The sequence below is a fragment of the Rutidosis leptorrhynchoides genome, chromosome 11 (genome assembly GCF_046630445.1).
Source record: "Rutidosis leptorrhynchoides isolate AG116_Rl617_1_P2 chromosome 11, CSIRO_AGI_Rlap_v1, whole genome shotgun sequence".
NCBI classification, from domain to species: Eukaryota; Viridiplantae; Streptophyta; class Magnoliopsida; order Asterales; family Asteraceae; genus Rutidosis; species Rutidosis leptorrhynchoides.
The window spans coordinates 321,430,720-321,450,420 of NC_092343.1; the positions used below are offsets into that span (position 1 = coordinate 321,430,720).

Consider the following 19,701-nt stretch of genomic DNA (forward strand, 5'->3'; position numbering starts at 1 on the left):
GATTTACGTGGTTTACTTCCATTTATATGTTAAAACGTGCCTTAGAGTATGTAAGATACATAACTTGATCATTGGAAGCCTTTATAACCGTTATTGTTATTTGACGTTTCGAATAAATCGCGAACTTGCGCGCACGTTTAACTTTTGTCATAATCGGAATATTATGACTGCGAAATATTAATTATTATTTTATAATAATAATTACCTGGGTTTTTGGATGCTTAATTACGCATAGTAATTTAATTATGCACAATAGTTAGTCTTGTTGGACTTTCTACCTTGTTGGGCTCAAGCCCACCCTACTCTAGCTAGTGACCCAATAAATCAGCCCTTGTCCATGTCATCAATCCTTGTCAAATTCCTTACTTATAAATACTAGCCCTTGTCCATGTCATCAATCCTTGTCAAATTCCTTGCTTATAAATACTAGCCCTTGTCCATGTCATCAATCCTTGTCAAATTCCTTGCTTATAAATTCTAGTCCTTGTCCATGTCATCAATCCTTGTCAAATTCCTTGCTTATAAATACTAGCCATTTACCTCTCATTCAAATCACTTGCTCATTTGGTTTTCACACACACTTGTTCTTTCTTTCTTCCCTTTCTAGTATTGCTTGTAAGTCTTCTTTTTCTTCTTCTTTTCCTTTCATTTTCGTTGTGCTGAAATTTCTGACCTACTCGCACTTAAACCGTCGCCACGGTCAAACGAAGACGAGTTAGGTTCTGAAAATTGGTCAGCGGTTAGGGGACTCACATACGGAGCCATAGCCACTGACTATGCATCTTTTCGATTTACGTAGAGGTCGCAGCAGCTGACCGAATCAGCCTATTGTTTCGATCTCTATTCTTGTCGAACTTACTTAGCTTTTATGATGATGAATGATGATGATGATGACACTTAAAATTATTTTATGCACTATTAGAATTTATAAAAACAACCTACTGACCTAGTAACCCTTGATTTAGGTTGACGACCTTTCGGACCGACTTACTACTTGCGTACTTTCATTACCGACTTTACCGCTTTTATCACTGTGAGTTATAGCATTCCTTTTTTACTTTAACTTATTTTGGGAACTGAGAATACATGCGGATTTTATGTTTTACATACTAGGCACGAGTACTTAAACTTATATATGTGTGGGTTATACAACGGCAGAAACATTCCCTTTAGCTCGGTAACGTTTTGTCATTGGTTTTTGAACCGGTGAACGCGAATCTTAGATATGGATCCATAGGGTTTGACATCCCCACTCGGGCTAGTCACGCTAGCATTTAACGAGTGTTTAATACTTCGTAGACATACGCACTCGCCAAGTGTACTTTCAGGGGGTTATAAACGTTAAGTCTAGTTACCGGGTGCCCACGGTTATACATATACTTTATCATACTGATTTGAATTACTGATTTGAAACGCTTGTTTGAAGCACTGAAATCTCGTGGCCTACATTACATTACTGAATACAAACAAACTATAGCTCACCAACATTCGTGTTGACTTTTTAAGCATGTATTTCTCAGGTGTTTAGACGTTGTTGCTTCTACTGTTAGCCTTGCTGTTCTAGTCTCGGTGTATAGACTTGCTGTTACACACTTGCTGTGTTAGACTTCCGCTGCATTACTTAGAGATGTCTCAAGCATGAAACTTTTACTTTGCATTCCCAACTTATGTTATTTTCAAAACAATAGCTTTGTAATGACCTTAGTATAATGTACTCATGTTAATGTTTCCTATTCATCTTTTGTAAAACGTTATCTGTTCATGAATGCAAAACTGGTTTTCAAACAGCATATAGTGTTTGACCTTGTAATGATCCTGTTGTTGATGTACCGTACACGATGATTTTATACGGGGTGTCACAAATTAGATCCAAAGAAAGTGAGTATCATTGAATAAATGTAATGAAGCATATAAAATTAGAAGTTTTTTTTTTCGGCGAAAAAACAAATAATATATAAATTGAGGAAAACCTTTCATCTAAATGATGAAAAGTCCAAAGTTACAATGTTGAGAAGTCAATGAATACAAATACAGACAACTCCAAGATTGACATTTACATTAGAAAATAAATGTTAATATAAACAATAATTAATTAAGACTGATATTTTGGTATTGCAAGAGATAGAGATGACATACCTTTCCTACTCATGGACATCTACTCTCAAAGATGAAGTTGATTTGGGCACCTCCAAATAGAAAGTCGTTGAAGGTGAGTGAGATGTTGGACCACCTATGAAACTAATTCCACATCATTAGAATACCTAATTTCAAGATGAGTTAGAGATGGTGGTAGAAGAAAAGATGTTGATGCATAATTCATCTCATCTCCTTCCATTGCAAATGAAATTAGGAAGATTTGAGCATCAATGTAACATCATGTCGTTTAACCCTGAATGAATCAACTGCAGACAAATGACAAGCAGAAATCAAACAAAAAGTGATTGTGAGGTGTTAGAGATGGTTATATCGTTATTCTCCCTAAAAACAAACAACTTAACACTAAATAATAAAGTGAGTATCTTTTGAAAAATTTCATCAAACAGATGATAAAGATTACATATTTTTGGAAGGGTTTGAGGAATTTAATCAAATAGTTGGAGGGTAATTGTACCAACAGAACAATGAGCAACAACTAGATTCAAAGGAAGTGAGTTCATTGAATAAATGTAATGAAGCATAACAAAAATAAATGTTAATATAGAGAGGACATACCTTTCCTACTTACGGACTTCTACTATCAAAGATGAAGTTGATGGTGGCACTTCTTTAATATTTGGGCACTTCCAAATATCAAGTTGTTGAAGGTGTGTGAGGTGTTGGACCACATCGCTCGTAGAGAAGTAAGTGATGGTGGAAGAAGAAAAGATGTTTAGCTATTGTATGCAACAATATGGAGGAGCATCATCATCATCATAGATAGAGTTTCTGTTAGTCACTTCGCTCGTAGAATATACGGTCAAAGATGAAGTTGACTGTGGCATATCTTTAATATTCAGGCATGAATAAATCTTAAGATTATTAAGGTGTTTTAAGACCACATTTGAAATTGATTCCACTTCCTTAAATTCACAGATTTCTAAAGAAGTTAGAGATGGTGGAAGAAGAAAAGATGTTGATGCAGCATTCATCTCATCTCCTTCCATTGCAAATGAAGTAACTCCTGAATTTTTACCATATAAGTCAAGATGAACAAGTGAGGTTGGGTAATTCTGCAGGCCCCACTATGACATTGGCTTCTTTAACTCTCCTATTTTTAGCTTCCTTAAATTAGGAGGCCACAACCCACTTGGAAATTTATCGTCCATGTTTTCACACCTACTTATGCTCATCTCTTCCAAAGATGTTAGACTGTGAAATTGCTCATGAAATAATGACTTTAGATTTTTACAATCACAGACTTTAAAAGACCTGAGAGAGAATGGCAGCTCCTGCAATGTTGTTGGCAAACTCACTGATGTCATTGAATTACATTGCAATATCCACAATTCCTCAACGGTATTAGCGCAATTGTAACTCAACAATGAATCACAACCAACCAAATGAACTTTTCTAAGGATGGATTTCCTGTTGCTACTTCCAACATTAACCTCATTCTCTCCTATTGATACCAACTTTTTACAATTATTTATAGTCAAATACTCAAGTGTCGATGGCAGCTCCTGCAATGCTGTTGACATACTCACTGATGTCATTGAATCACATTCATCTATCCGCAATTTCTCAATGTTATTAGCACAAGTGTAACTCTCCAATGAATCACATCTAGAAAGACGAACTTTTCTACGGACGGATTTCCTGTTACTACTTCCAGCATTAACCTGATTTTCTTTTATTGATACCAACTTTTTACAAAAAGATAAATCCAAATACTCAAGTGTCAATATTAGTCCAATTGACAACTCAACCACATTTGGACAACTGAATATTGTAAGATGTGTTAACTTATCAAATGACGGGCCCACAAACCAACTAGGAAATTTCATTCCCCCATAGTGAAAACTCTTCAGCTTGTTCAACTTAGTGGGAGGCCTTAGCATTTAAAATACTTCATATTCTAGAATTGAATTCCGAGAATCGTCAAATACATTATCACTCCATTCCATATCCAAACTCACAAGACCCTTCTTTTCCTCCAACTTGGCATCCTTAGCTTGTTGTGGATCTGTCACTTTTTCCAATCCTTTAATGGAAAGTTCACCTTGAAGATTCAACATGTCTTTAAGGTCAGATACCTTGAAACCGTTACCTCTTTCGATAATAACCTTGGACAAAGTTTGTAGACTCGTTAATCCACCCATCCCTAAGGGTGTTTTCTTCAACAATGGAGTGTTAAACATGTCAAGATGTCTAAGGTTTATTAACTTATGAAAACTGACCGGCAAGCTAGTTAACAACGTACAATCACTGACCAACAAGCTTTGTAGATTATAAAGCTCACTAACCTCTTCCGGTACTTGGTTAATTACCGTTTGTGAAAAATTGAGGTACCGTAAATGTTTTAGCACACCAACGGATCTTGGTACATCTGTGATTGTATTTTGAGTTAAACTTAGCACCCTCATGAACAGTAATCGGGGAAGTAAGTCCACAAGAACATTGTCCAACAACAAGTGAGGTGAATAAACTGCTGACTTCGTTATTAATGTTCTCAGGCGTTCAGATCTGTGTAGTTCCTCGAGCTTTCCATTTTCTGCACTTCCATGACCTAAGTATGAAAAGTGACGGAACTTCTCAAAAGCTTCATTCCTACCATTTACATCCATCTTACCATCCAAAAATTAGAAGAAGTCTCCCGCAACATTTATTGCCAAGTCATTCATCAAGTCGTGCATGGTGTATCTGGAGTCTTCGTCACCCATTAACTACTGAAAAAATGACCTTGCTTGGAGCTCTTCAAAGTACTCGAAACCCACACTCTCCATTGACATGTTTCCTTTTGGGTGGTTTAGAAACCCCTCTGCCATCCACAATAACACTAGCTCTTTCTTGTTGAACACGTAGTCCTTTGCGAATAAACAACAATAGGCAAAAAGTTGCTTTAGTTGAGAAGGGAGATCATAATAGCTTAGCTTGAGAACAGGAAGAATACCACTTTTGTCATCTAAACTCCATATCTTATTATCCAACACCTTTTCCCATTCATCAACATTAGTTCCTTTCATCTTCAAGACCCTCCCAATTGCTATCAACGCCAAAGGCAATCCCTTACATCTCTTAATGATCAATTGAACAGCTCATATTAGTGATGGATGCCTGTCAAAATTATGCTCGTCTAGTGCAGATTTAGCTAACAAGGATAGAGCATCCTTATCCGATAGTCTCCCCAAAGTGTAAAGCTCAACACTATTCATCACTTTTGAAACCGTGGTATTTCGTGTGGTAACGATGATTCTACTGCCTGGCGCCCCTTTAAGAGGTTTTTCAAGAACTCCCCATTTCTCTTGGTCTTCATTCCAAACATCATCCAACACCAGTAGGAACCTTTTGTTTGAAAGCTTTTCTTGAAGTGCCATGTGAAGCTGATCCAAATTAGTAAAATTTGTGGTCTCTCCGGTGATAGCTTGATAGATCTTATTGTTAGTATATTTGGACCCAATCAACGCTAGTAATTCTACAAGACTACTAGCCGAGTAGTGATACTATCAAGATCACTCAACCCACTTAATGAACGGAAGATTAAAATGCAAGAAATGTAAGAATGACACAAGATATAACGTGGTTATATGCAATCGTTGTGATTGCTTTAGTCTAAGGACCAACTAGAGAGTGTTTATTTACTAAATATTTGTATGTGGTATATTACAATGACTATGAATGAGCTCTATATAGAGCAAACAAGAAACCAACCAAACTACAACTTGATCTATAAGTGTGGTAGTGATCACCAACTTAGAACCAACTAGCCATGCTTTACACCCTTGAATTAGCATGATCACAGCCTCAATTCAAGGTGTAAAGTACCCACTTTGCACCTAAAGAAAAAGGTTAGTCAATAAAATACGGAACCCATTTGAGCAACTTGATCAACTTGCAGACAAACAGGCGATGCGCCGCATCAATAAGTGATGCGCCGCATCCCTCTAGTTTTCCACGTATCAGATTCAAGAACCAGCCCTCGATGCGCCGCATCGAGATGGTGATGCGCCGCATCACTCGAGTTTGATGCGCCATATTAGTTAAAAACCACGCATCCAAAACCTTCGGCATAAATCGCTGCATGAATGCGCCGCATCCAAGGCAAGATGCGCTGCATCGATCACCTGAAACTGTTTTCTTGCTGTTTAAACGTCTCCACACACCAACAAATCTCCCACTTGGAGACTTTGAACAAAACTCCATTCATATCAATGATTTTAACCAAGAATATTAAACCACCTTCGATTACCGCCAAATACCATTTGGAACACGCACGCTCAACACATACTTCGGATGAGTAGACTTTCGATAAAAGGTCTTCAATACTACTTGTTAAACTTGTAACACCATTCACATCTCTAGCTGGGGTCTTCTCTCATCAATTCGTGAGAAGACCAATTGAGGTAATGCAAAACCTTAATTTCTCTGTCGTAACCACCTTAGTAAACATATCGGAAGGATTCTTCGTACCAAGGATTTTCTCCAAGAATAAAGTGCCATCATTTATATGTTGACGAATAAAATGATACCTTATCTTGATGTGTTTCGTTCGACTATGAAACACCAGATTCTTCCCAAGATGAACCGCACTTTGATTATCACAATACACGACACAATAGTCTTGTCTTTTACCCAACTCTCCTAAGAAGTTCTTCAACCACACTAGCTTTTTAGAAGCTTCTGCAATAGCCATGTATTCGGCTTCGGTGGTTGACAAAGCAACGCTCTTTTGCAATCGAGATAACCAACTAATCGCCGTCTTCCCCATTGTGAAAACATAACCCGTAGTGCTTTTCCCCGAATCATCACATCCACCCAAATCAGCATCCGCATAACCTCTAAGTATGAGATTATTCTTAGAGAAACACAATCCCATATTAGAAGTACCTTTCAAATAACGAAGCAACTATTTGACCGCTTCCCAATGCTCTTTCCCCGGATTAGACATATAACGACTTACAACTCCCACTGCTTGAGCAATAACGGGTCTTGTACAAACCATGGCATACATAATACAACCCATGGCCGATGCATATGGAACCTTTTCCATATCCGTCTTGTCTCTTTCCGTTTTTGGTGATTGACTTTTTGATAAATTTAAGGTGCTTCCCAAAGGCATAGAGCGAGCCTTTGAATCTTCCATGTTGAACCTCTATACTACTTTCTCAATATATTTAGATTGAGACAAGTATAGAGTACCCTTCACATGATCACGCACAATACTCATGCCAAGTATTTGCTTAGCACCACCAAGATCTTTCATCTCGAATTCTCGGGAAAGTAATCCCTTCAACTTGTTAATTTCGAACATGTTAGAACCTGCAAGCAACATGTCATCAACATACAATAATAAGATTATGTAAGAAGACTTGAATTTCTTCAAGTAGCAACAGTGATCCGCTTCACATCTTAAGAAACCAATCTTCTTCATAAACTCGTCAAACTTCAAGTACCATTTCCGAGGTGCTTGCTTCAATCCATACAAACTTTTCTTTAGCTTACAAACCCACTTCTCTTTACCTTTTACCTCAAAGCCCTCGGGTTGCCTCATGTAGATCTCTTCAACAAGATCACCATGTAAGAATGCAGTTTTTACATCTAGTTGCTCAAGATGTAAGTCTTCGGATGCAACCATAGAAAGTACCAAACGGATACTAGTCATTTTAACTACCGGTGAACATATCTCTTTATGGTCAACCCCTTCCTTTTGTTGAAAGCCTTTGACTACCAAACGAGCCTTGCACCTTCTCTTGCCATCTAACTCATTCTTGATTCTATACACCCATTTGCTTTGCAATGCCCTTTTATCATGAGGTAACTTTACTAGTGACCAAATCTTGTTCTTCTCAAGTGATCCCATCTCTTCTTTCATGGCAAGCTCCCATTGTATGAATTATTTTGTTTTTCTTGCCTCAAAGTAACTTTCGGGTTCACCATTCTCGGTATATAGCAAGTAGTTTGCTGATGGAGAATACCTAGGATTAGGTTTGGGCACTCTAGTCGAGCGTCTTGGTGTAGGAGTAACCGGAATGGTTGGACCAGTTTCATTTGTGTCCTCCTCATCACTAGAACTCGCACTATGTTCGGAATCATCACCGCTTTCCGAATCATCCCCATCATTAGCATTTTCCGACGCCTCACCGTTTGTTGGCAATTCATTGTTTCTCGTACTCCCACTAGAACCTGGAAGATCATCAATAGAAACATCGTCAAAAGTAACATGACCCGGTTTAGGACTCCCCGTTTCCGGTTTGCCATAGACTGAATCTTCATCAAAAGTAACATCGCGAGAACGAATTACTTTTCTAGCCTCGTTATCCCAACAACGATAACCCATTTCATCCTACCCGTATCCTATGAAAATACACTTCTTTGACTTAGCTTCAAGCTTGTCTCTATCCACATCTTTGGTCTTCACATATGCATTACACCCAAAGATCCTAAGGTGACCATAACTCACCTTCTTACCTTGCCATTCTTCCTCGGGAATTCGGAAACCCAACGGTGTTGAGGGTCCCCTATTTATCAAATAAGCCGCCGTGTAAACCGCATCCACCCAAAACATTTTAGGCAAACCGGCATGTAGTCTCATACTTTTAGCCCTTTCATTTAACGTACGATTCATACGTTCGGCGACCCCATTGTGTTGCGGTGTCTCCGGTACCGTTTTCAACATTCTAATACCGAGCTTTGCACAATGGTCTTTAAACTCAAGACTACCATATTCCCCTCCATTATCCGACTTCAAGCACTTGACTTTCAAGTTAGTTTCATTTTCAACCATAGCTTTCCACTTCACAAAAGTATTAAACACATCGGATTTAGCTTTAAGAAAATAAATCCATACCTTTCGAGTGGAGTCGTCAATGAAGGTGACATAATAGCGAGAACCTCCATGTGGTTCTACATTGGTTGGACCAAACACATCCGTATGAACGAGCTCCAATTTCTCCAACTTAGGTGCATTCCCTGATTTCCCAAAAGTCACCTTCTTTTGCTTCCCATAAACACATGGTTCGCAAAACCCAAGTTGTACTTTCTTCAAATCAGGAATCCTCCCACTCGAAACAAGCATCTTCATACCCTTTTCACTCATATGCCCAAGTCTTCGGTGCCATAGAGTTGATTCGGACTCAACATTAACCGTAGCAACCACCGTGTCTTCATCAAACACTTTAACCATATAAAGAGTTCCCCTTTTATGTCCACGAGCCACTACACAACTACCCTTAACCACCTTCCATTGGCGGTTTTCAAAAGTAACCGCGTTACCTTCATCATCTAATTGACCAACCAAAATAAGTTTCCTTTTCAATTTAGGAATGTACCTTACGTTCTTCAAAGTCCAATTAGAACCAAGAGTAGTCTTCAAAACAACATCTCCAATGCCCTCTATATTGAATTGCTTGTTGTCTGCCAATCTCACCTTGCCTTGATATGAACGAAAATTCTTCATCATGTTTTTGACATGAGTAGCATGAAACGAAGCTCCCGAATCCAAAATCCAAGACTCCATAGGATTTTCAACACTACACAAAAGTGCATCATCACTTTCCCCTTCGGCCAAGTTTACACCTTTCGCGGAACCATTTTTGCAATTTCTTTGAAAGTGCCCCTTTTGATTGCAACCCCAACAAGTAACTTCACTTCTATCTTTCGATGGATACCTCTTCTTAGACTTCTTTCTACCCTTCTTCTCACCGCGTTCAAATTTCCTACCCCGATTGTCGGTACATAACAAAGAACCGGACGTTGATTCTCCCGAGTTTCTCCTACGAGTATCTTCACCAAGAATCAAATCCCTTATAGCTTCAAGCGCTAGCTTAGTAGTTCCCGTAGAGCTACTAACTGCGGTAACCGTACCCGACCAACTTTCAGGTAATGATGAAAGAAAAATTAGTGCTTTTAGTTCATCATCAAACTTAATCTCTACCGATTCAAGCCTTGAAACGATATTATTAAATTCATTGATATGATTCGTTGCACTCGTACCTTCCTTCATCTTAGTATTGAACAATTGACGCATGAGAAATACCTTATTTGCAGCGGTAGGTTTCTCATACATGTTAGAGAGTGCTTTTAAGCAAGCAAACGTCGTCTTCTCATTCACAACGTTATAAGCAACGTTCTTAGCAAGTGAAAGGAGAATAGCCCCCAAAGCTTGACGATCCAAAAGTGTCCAATCGGCATCGTCCATGCTTTCGGGATTGGTCTCTAACAAAGGTTGGTGTAGCTTCTTTTGATACAAGTAATCTTCAATTTGCATCTTCCAAAAGCCAAAGTCTCTCCCATCAAGCTTGTCTCTATCCACATCTTTGGTCTTCACATATGCATTACACCCAAAGATCCTAAGGTGACCATAACTCACCTTCTTACCTTGCCATTCTTCCTCGGGAATTCGGAAACCCAACGGTGTTGAGGGTCCCCTATTTATCAAATAAGCCGCCGTGTAAACCGCATCCGCCCAAAACATTTTAGGCAAACCGGCATGTAGTCTCATACTTTTAGCCCTTTCATTTAACGTACGATTCATACGTTCGGCGACCCCATTGTGTTGCGGTGTCTCCGGTACCGTTTTCAACATTCTAATACCGAGCTTTGCACAATGGTCTTTAAACTCAAGACTACCATATTCCCCTTCATTATCCGACTTCAAGCACTTGACTTTCAAGTTAGTTTCATTTTCAACCATAGCTTTCCACTTCACAAAATTATTAAACACATCGGATTTAGCTTTAAGAAAATAAATCCATACCTTTCGAGTGGAGTCGTCAATGAAGGTGACATAATAGCGAGAACCTCCATGTGGTTCTACATTGGTTGGACCAAACACATCCGTATGAATGAGCTCCAATTTCTCCAACTTAGGTGCATTCCCTGATTTCCCAAAAGTCACCTTCTTTTGCTTCCCATAAACACATGGTTCGCAAAACCCAAGTTCTACTTTCTTCAAATCAGGAATCCTCCCACTCGAAACAAGCATCTTCATACCCTTTTCACTCATATGCCCAAGTCTTCGGTGCCATAGAGTTGATTCGGACTCAACATTAACCGTAGCAACCACCGTGTCTTCATCAAACACTTCAACCATATAAAGAGTTCCCCTTTTATGTCCACGAGCCACTACACAACTACCCTTAACCACCTTCCATTGGCGGTTTTCAAAAGTAACCGCGTTACCTTCATCATCTAATTGACCAACCAAAATAAGTTTCCTTTTCAATTTAGGAATGTACCTTACGTTCTTCAAAGTCCAATTAGAACCAAGAGTAGTCTTCAAAACAACATCTCCAATGCCCTCTATATTGAATTGCTTGTTGTCTGCCAATCTCACCTTGCCTTGATATGAACGAAAATTCTTCATCATGTTTTTGACATGAGTAGCATGAAACGAAGCTCCCGAATCCAAAATCCAAGACTCCATAGGATTTTCAACACTACACAAAAGTGCATCATCACTTTCCCCTTCGGCCAAGTTTACACCTTTCACGGAACTATTTTTGCAATTCCTTTGAAAGTGCCCCTTTTGATTGCAACCCCAACAAGTAACTTCACTTCTATCTTTCGATGGATACCTCTTCTTAGACTTCTTTCTACCCTTCTTCTCACCGCGTTCAAATTTCCTACCCCGGTTGTCGGTACTTAACAAAGAACCGGACGTTGATTCTCCTGAGTTTCTCCTACAAGTATCTTCACCAAGAATCAAATCCCTTATAGCTTCAAGCGCTAGCTTAGTAGTTCCCGTAGAGCTACTAACTGCGGTAACCGTACCCGACCAACTTTCAGGTAATGATGAAAGAAAAATTAGTGCTTTTAGTTCATCATCAAACTTAATCTCTACCGATTCAAGCCTTGAAACGATATTATTAAATTCATTGATATGATCCGTTGCACTCGTACCTTCCTTCATCTTAGTATTGAACAATTGACGCATGAGAAATACCTTATTTGCAGCGGTAGGTTTCTCATACATGTTAGAGAGTGCTTTTAAGCAAGCAAACGTCGTCTTCTCATTCACAACGTTATAAGCAACGTTCTTAGCAAGTGAAAGACGAATAGCCCCCAAGGCTTGACGATCCAAAAGCGTCCAATCGGCATCGTCCATGCTTTCGGGATTGGTCTCTAACAAAGGTTGGTGTAGCTTCTTTTGATACAAGTAATCTTCAATTTGCATCTTCCAAAAGCCAAAGTCTCTCCCATTGAATCGGTCGATTCTAAACTTTCCGTCTTCCGCCATCGTTCCCTTAACGAAACCTTGTGCTCTAGATACCAGTTGTTAGTATATTTGGACCCAAATAACGCTAGTAATTCTACAAGACTACTAGCCGAGTAGTGATACTATCAAGATCACTCAACCCACTTAATGAACGGAAGATTAAAATGCAAAAAATGTAAGAACGACACAAGATATAACGTGGTTATATGCAATCGTTGTGATTGCTTTAGTCCAAGGACCAACTAGAGAGTGTTTATTTACTGAATATTTGTATGTGGTATATTACAATGACTATGAATGAGCTCTATATATAGAGCAAACAAGAAACCAACCAAACTACAACTTGATCTATAAGTGTGCTAGTGATCACCAACTTAGAACCAACTAGCCATGCTTTACACCCTTGAATTAGCATGATCACAGCCTCAATTCAAGGTGTAAAGTACCCACTTTGCACCTAAAGCAAAAGGTTAGTCAATAAAATACGGAACCCATTTGAGCAACTTGATCAACTTGCAGACAGACAGGCGATGCGCCGCATCAATAAGTGATGCACCGCATCCCTCTAGTTTTCTACGTATCAGATTCAAGAACCAGCCCTCGATGCGCCGCATCGAGATGGTGATGCGCCGCATCACTCGAGTTTGATGCGCCATATTAGTTAAAAACAACGCATCCAAAACCTTCGGCATAAATCGCTGCATGAATACGCCGCATCCAAGGCAAGATGCGCCGCATCGATCACCTGAAACTGTTTTCTTGTTGTTTAAACGTCTCCACACACCAACACTTATTGCTAATAGTGAGTACATCAAACTCGTCCGAAACACAAATCCATACCCTGAGTTCAAACTGGCCTTTGACTTTTTCGTTGTTGTACAAAAGTTGGGCAAGAGTTGTTTTCCCTATCCCACCTAGACCGACTATGGACATGACGCTCCCATTCTGATTACAAGCTTCTTCCCCCAATAGCTTACTGAGCAGTGCTTCTTGATCTGCTTCTCGACCCAAAACTGTAGACACATCTAAAAGGGAAGTTTGCTCCAATCGTTTATTATTTCTATTCGATCTAAGTTCAGCTATCGTGTTAATACCTATACCTAGATTATTTTTCTGCTCTACAAGATCATTTAATTTTTCGGTAATTTCATCTAGCATAGGACGTATCTTACGACCATACATCAATTTAATAGCTTCCTGTGTTATATGCTTCTCACTTGCATCAGCAAGCACAGCTTGAATCATAGGCAAATTTTTCTCCCATTTTTTCAGCGTAGATTCGATTCCTTTAGATGGAGCAAACTTCATCAAGTCACCAGCGAGTAGTTTTTCAATCAGCACTGTAACAGCAGCCGAAACAACTATTTCAGCCATTGGAATTTGGAAATTGATTGAAATAAGATTGTTTGTTTGGTTTATTGGTTGTAAAATAGGGATCCCGTTGATTTCAAAAGATGAAGGAAACTAGTAGACCAAGAATATGGCTTTTTAGCGTAGAATTGCAGATGAAGTAAAAGTAATAGGATCAGGAAGACGTTAGGTATCAAAGTTTATTAACAAACTCATTTAGGTTTCTAGTTACGATTTTGGAATAAAACGAATCCGGTTCTTTAAACGTCGCAGGATTGAAAAAGGGGGAAAGTTATCAGTGGGTGGATCATGGATAAGTATTGCAGATACGATTGGGATTTCAGGAACGAATGTTGGGGACCTGTTTGGGGTATTAACTGGGCTAGGAGATCGGTGGACTCAAATTTTTAGACTTATTAGGCGAAGGAGTTGACAAACAGTTGGTTTGTTGGGTATTAGAGGTAGAATGGGCCTTGATTGTTTTGATATGTTTTTTGGGTCCATTAGAGCAGAAATTGGTAATGTTTGGAAGTAGGATCGGCCCAATAAAGGAAGGATTGTGAGAGTTGTTTTTATTGGGTCCAACATACGGGCCTGAAATTAGCCTAAAATCATAACAAAACCAAATCACAAACCATTTTTTACTCGTCTGGTAGGGGAACAAATACATCATTAACAGAACCATATCCTTTAAAAAATTTCCATAATTTAGTTACATTCCAGGAATCGGGAAAATTAGAAAATAGGAAAGATGTTATACGATTCCCACTTGAATCGAAGGATCGATGATCGTTGGTATTGTTTCCCTGATTAGTACCATCGTATGAAGATGTAGGGAAATTTTGAGTTTTGTTCTCCGGCGACGAATCGTTTGCTCCTCCATATTTTATAATTAAAGCCCTAGCTCTTTCTCTTGCAAGTTCATTTGATTTTAGATTATCAGATGAGGAGGGGATTGGTTGAATATATAGCGGTGGATCTTTGAGTATCTGTTACAGGTGGCGTTCATTTTGATCATGTTAAACGAGTTTTAAGAGACATACAACGTGTAGATTCGGTTTATGTTATGTCTATATCAGGTTAATGGTTAAATTTAAACAAATTAGTTGAACAGGAAACGGGTCAAATGGGTTGAATATACCTAACTTTGCATGAAGTGTATAACGAATACAACTTTATTAGCTCTTTGTCAAGAAAGTGTACTATTGTTGTAATCATGTAATTTTATAATAAAATTAAGGATTTTTCTCGTTACGGTGCAAAAAAGACTTATAATTTTTAAAAGCCGCCATGTAAAAGTCAATATTAACCAGAGAATAAATAGGTGCTATTGTTTTTGACGATGGACCCCAAGAGTTTCAGGTGATTATGATGTAATTATTGAACCCAAAGCTGATGTTCCGAGCATAATTAACAAGCTTCATCCGTTGTATATGTCTCTTCGGTACTCTCCCCTCTAATGTCTCTTCGTTATTATAAAGTTAACAGAAAGTCCATTAAGTTAAGTCAAACAGGGTCAAAGCATATGTGAACTGGGTATAATTCTAGGCCTGGGTTCAATTAGACTTGAACTGTGGGTTATTTGAACAATAATGAACCCATTGTGTTTTTAACCCTCAATCAGTTTCTGTGAATCCTTTGAATCATGTGACAAGATAAGCACAACTCAACGATCTTGCAAGGATATTAGATTTATTTTTGTTCTTGTTACAGTTTGCAAAATATGGATATGTAACCAACGAAAACACAATAAAATGGGGTTAAATAAAGTTTATTACTTTACTCTCTTTAGTACATGCACTCTTGGTAACAATAATACTAAAGGCCTACTACCTCTATTCTTTCATTTACACTATATAAATAGCAATTGTAAATGAAGCTTTGTTTTCTCCATGAATCACACGTACACATGATCATGGGGTCATGAGTGGAGTACTAGCCATATTCTCACGTGTAAATGGAGTTGAGAATATTGTGGTAGAATCTTGACTAACCAATAACTGCTAAGTACACCCTATTTTCCTTGTTTCTCGGGTCGGGTAACGGGTTAAGATCCTACCGGATCACATGATGTTTTACTGTCCAATCGATGATCCAAACCAAAATTAGCTGATAAGGAAACGAATAGATGTAACGAACTTGAAGTATATATATAATCGGTTGCTTTATCCATGTTCAAGTTTAACAGATTTTATTTATTATAGCCATCTAACTACATTTGCTGCTACCTTGTTACATTTACTTGTAGTAACGACACGGTTTAGCTCACCCTTTGGAACAACCAGGCCACTGAATTCGATGATTGGGCATGCATACGACTTGATGGAAAAACCCAGTTGTATATAATTGCAGTGACATCGTGCCGACTGAAACCATCATTACCTTCTTTAGAATCATATTATCGTGTTAATCATTTGAAAATATTACAAAAAGAATCATATATAAGTATTTTCTTTGTCTACCAAAAAATTACTATTGCATTTCTGACATCTGCTAACAATAACTTTAAACCCAAATGATCATAAAACCCACTTTCTATATGATTTTCATAAACATACATCTGTTTACATACTCATAATTCCATTTGAGAATGACTTTAATACAACAGATTGCGGTGCACATTGAATGGTATTACAAAACATCTCACGACTGCAACAAGAAAGCAATAGAGTATATTGCCCAGAATAGTAGTGAAACAACCCAACCCGTATTAAAACCGGCCCATAAAATTTTTTCCTTTTAATACGCATTAAATAATACTTTAGGTCCCATTACACTAATTCCAAAACATATTTGTTACCAAAGTAAGTTCAATGAACTTAAAACATACATCAATAATTTAAACTCCCTAATACAATGGTTCATTAATTAAATCGTAATCCGGTTGTAATCATTATGACCCGACTAGTTACGTTTACACAAAACCGAGCATGGTGATTTGGGACTACGCTACCCAAAACCTAATCGAGTCCAAGAGCAAGATCTTCTAAAGCAACCTAGCCAAGATCTCTAATCCCCAAGCTTACCCGAGCCGCCAAGCATGCGAACCTATAAAAATATCAACAACGAGAGGGTAAGCTAACGCTTAGTGAGTGAGAATATACTACATACATATATATGCATAAAATGGACACGCCACACAAATAATCAAATACCGCATACCGGAGCATCCAAGCATAAAGGCAAGCTAATCTAAGCATACCGTATGATCACTAAGCAACACGCTAACAATGTCAACAATAAGGTAAGTTCACCAACGACGATGTGAACAACGCCATTAAGCTACACCCAGAGGGTTAGCTACATCACAACAATACGACAATATATATATATATATATATATATATATATATATATATATATATATATATATATATATCACAATAATACGACAAACATCGATGTTCACAACATCCAAAAGTATTCAAGATCTCAAGGCTAGCTCTACGAATGGTATCGTCAACATCGAACTTACATCCCATTCGTCCCAATTAACGTGGTATCGTCAACATCGAACTTAAAACCCACGTATGAGGTATCGTCAACATCGAACTTAAAACCCTCATCGAATGAATTAATGTGGTATCGTCAACATCGAACTTAAAACCCACATATGAGGTATCGTCAACAACGAACTTTAAACCCTCTTCAACGTCACTACAATAGTCGTATGGCATCGTCAACATTGAACTTAAATTCCATACATGAGGTATCGTCAACATCGAACTTAAAGCCCTCATCAACACCACAATATACTCTAGGGTATGGTATCGTCAACAACAAACTTTAAACCCTTACTCCACAAATAAATAACTCATATACATACGTATATAATTATTCCACTCACAAGCCCATGTGATAATGTACACACGAAGTGTGCACCTCGCCAAAGGTGGTCAACCAAAACGCTCAACCGTGCCAATTGGACGTGTACCCAAGTCCATCAAATCCACCTATATGTGAAGTGAGCTCTATAACCGAGAACCACTTCACCCGACCCGCACCCATCCTACACATACATATGCACATAGGATATTAACACTCACCTTGAAGTCTTGATGAATGCTTCCAAGTAATCCGCGACTCGTCAATGGAAAGTACCTATTCCATTATTACGAAACAAGCAACACAATTAAGGTTGACTTACAAACCAACCCAATTCGACACTTAGTGCCATTTTGACCCAAATGCACTTCCAAGCACAAACCGTGCCCAAACTAACCAATAATTACTAACACAAGTGAGAATGGTCCTAATATGCCAATTAAACCCAAGCATAAGCGTTAAACACCAATCTTGCCCAATATGACACCTTAACCCTAATTTTGACCCATTTCAAAATTAGTTAACCAAAATACACCCAAAGTGGTTCCAACACTTCTATAATCACTAATACTAGTGATTACACACAACATACAAGTCCTAAACATGGTTAAATCATTAACCAACCCAAAACCTACCAACATCAACAATAACTAGTTACAATTACCTATTTCACCTCCTAAATGGGTTTTACAACTAACTAGCTCAAAACCCTAAACTTGAATATCAAATCACCAAGATGAAATTCGGAGTTAGAACTTACCAATACCGCCAAAATGATGCCGTTGACGAGTGGAACAACTTTAACACTTGAACTTAAACCCGAATCAACCTTCTTCTTCCTCAAAACCCACTTTCTTTCTCTAAAACTCACTTTCTCTCACTAGGGTTTGGAAAATGAGAGGAGATGGAGAAAATGAAGATGAGATAAGGTTTGGAACTGATTTGGGGCTTAAAACGCATCCACCATGCGAAATTACCAAAACATCCCCAAAAATACCCTTTAAAACGGGTTAAAAATGTCAGTTCTGCGATACCATCGCGTTCCGCGATGACCTATCGCGATCCGCGATGCCCAATACGCGACACCACTCACTTGGACGCGATAACTTGATCAGGAGCCATGGTTTTTGACCTGTCACGTATCAACCAACTTTGTCGCGTAACGCGACGAACCAAAACGCGATATACTATGCTGGAACGCGACTAGTGACCTGATTAGCACCCATTCCACTTTTAAGAACATCCAAAGTCATACGCGGTCAAGTAATTACGTCCGAAATGATCAAATACCTATTCCTAGACTTCGTATGACGCCTCGAGCGTCATGTTTAGAAAAATGGGGTGTTACAACTCTCCCCCACTTAAATTCGATCACGTCCTCGTGATCCTAGTCACTTAACCAATCCGAACCTACACGCTATGGTTCTCAAACAATCGTTCCAATCCGACTTCCACCACATTACTCATTAACCCAAAGACTAATCCATAACTAAATACACACTTGCACGCATTCTGAGCCGTGCAACACACACAACATCCGAAGTCTATAACGATAACTTAGAATACGCGGAATCACCATGTATTCTTCTACTCCTCTAAGCGATTCTTCTCAAAGAGTCACCTTTAACAACTAAATCGTCACCCGCGATTTATCGAATCCACAATTCCGAGCACACAACTTGCTCAATCCCTCACATCGGGAAAACTCAACTAATCTCTTACCGAGATATCAACTCCTAGCGTACCATACCAAGCACATCGCTAGTAACAACCACATACCAAAATGAAGTCAACCGTCTAACCGATGAAGCGAATAAAAGTGAATCCTTACGGATAACACTTACCACTTAACTACCCTCGTAGTGCGCAAACACGTCTATTACGCAACTACCGCAACATCACAAGCAACGGCTAAAACCGATAGCGCCCAAATCGACTATGGCAACGCTAATCCTAAGGTGTCCAAAATCGACTATTGTCACACCCGTAACAACATGTGAGCGAAACACGGCTATCGCAATCACTAATCACACAACATGGTCCTCACGATCCCACCATCGGTGTATAAAACAACCAATAGATCACGCCACATGTGTAGTGACCCGAACTTTTCCATGTTTATATATATTAATTGAGATTGATGTTTACATGATTAAATGTTTCCAACATGTTAA

General features: G+C 38.7%; 3 protein-coding genes across 3 annotated transcripts; all 3 read right to left on the reverse strand.

Moving 5' to 3' along the window:
* Positions 1 to 4,037: 4,037 nt before the first annotated feature.
* On the reverse strand, positions 4,038 to 4,763 carry LOC139875696 (putative disease resistance protein At3g14460). The gene has a single exon (XM_071863010.1). It carries the CDS (start codon positions 4,761 to 4,763, stop codon positions 4,038 to 4,040), a length of 726 nt encoding a protein of 241 aa, XP_071719111.1.
* Positions 4,764 to 4,862: 99 nt separating this feature from the next.
* LOC139875697 (putative disease resistance RPP13-like protein 1) lies at positions 4,863 to 5,513 on the reverse strand. Its single transcript, XM_071863011.1, has 2 exons — positions 5,254 to 5,513; positions 4,863 to 5,211 (listed from the first exon to the last, which is right to left on the reverse strand). Exons 1-2 carry the CDS (start codon positions 5,511 to 5,513, stop codon positions 4,863 to 4,865), a joined length of 609 nt encoding a protein of 202 aa, XP_071719112.1.
* A 7,580-nt stretch (positions 5,514 to 13,093) lies between these two features.
* LOC139875698 (putative disease resistance RPP13-like protein 1) lies at positions 13,094 to 13,726 on the reverse strand. Its single transcript, XM_071863012.1, has one exon. It carries the CDS (start codon positions 13,724 to 13,726, stop codon positions 13,094 to 13,096), a length of 633 nt encoding a protein of 210 aa, XP_071719113.1.
* Positions 13,727 to 19,701: the final 5,975 nt, after the last annotated feature.

Coding starts and splice junctions, on each gene's coding strand:
- LOC139875696 (XM_071863010.1), bottom strand. CDS start 4,763: ATGGATGTAAATGGTAGGAATGAAGCTTTTGAGAAGTTCCGTCACTTT.
- LOC139875697 (XM_071863011.1), bottom strand. CDS start 5,513: ATGGCACTTCAAGAAAAGCTTTCAAACAAAAGGTTCCTACTGGTGTTG. Junction 5,212..5,253: donor GACGAGCATAATTTTGACAG/GCATCCATCACT, acceptor GATCATTAAGAG/ATGTAAGGGATTGCCTTTGG.
- LOC139875698 (XM_071863012.1), bottom strand. CDS start 13,726: ATGGCTGAAATAGTTGTTTCGGCTGCTGTTACAGTGCTGATTGAAAAA.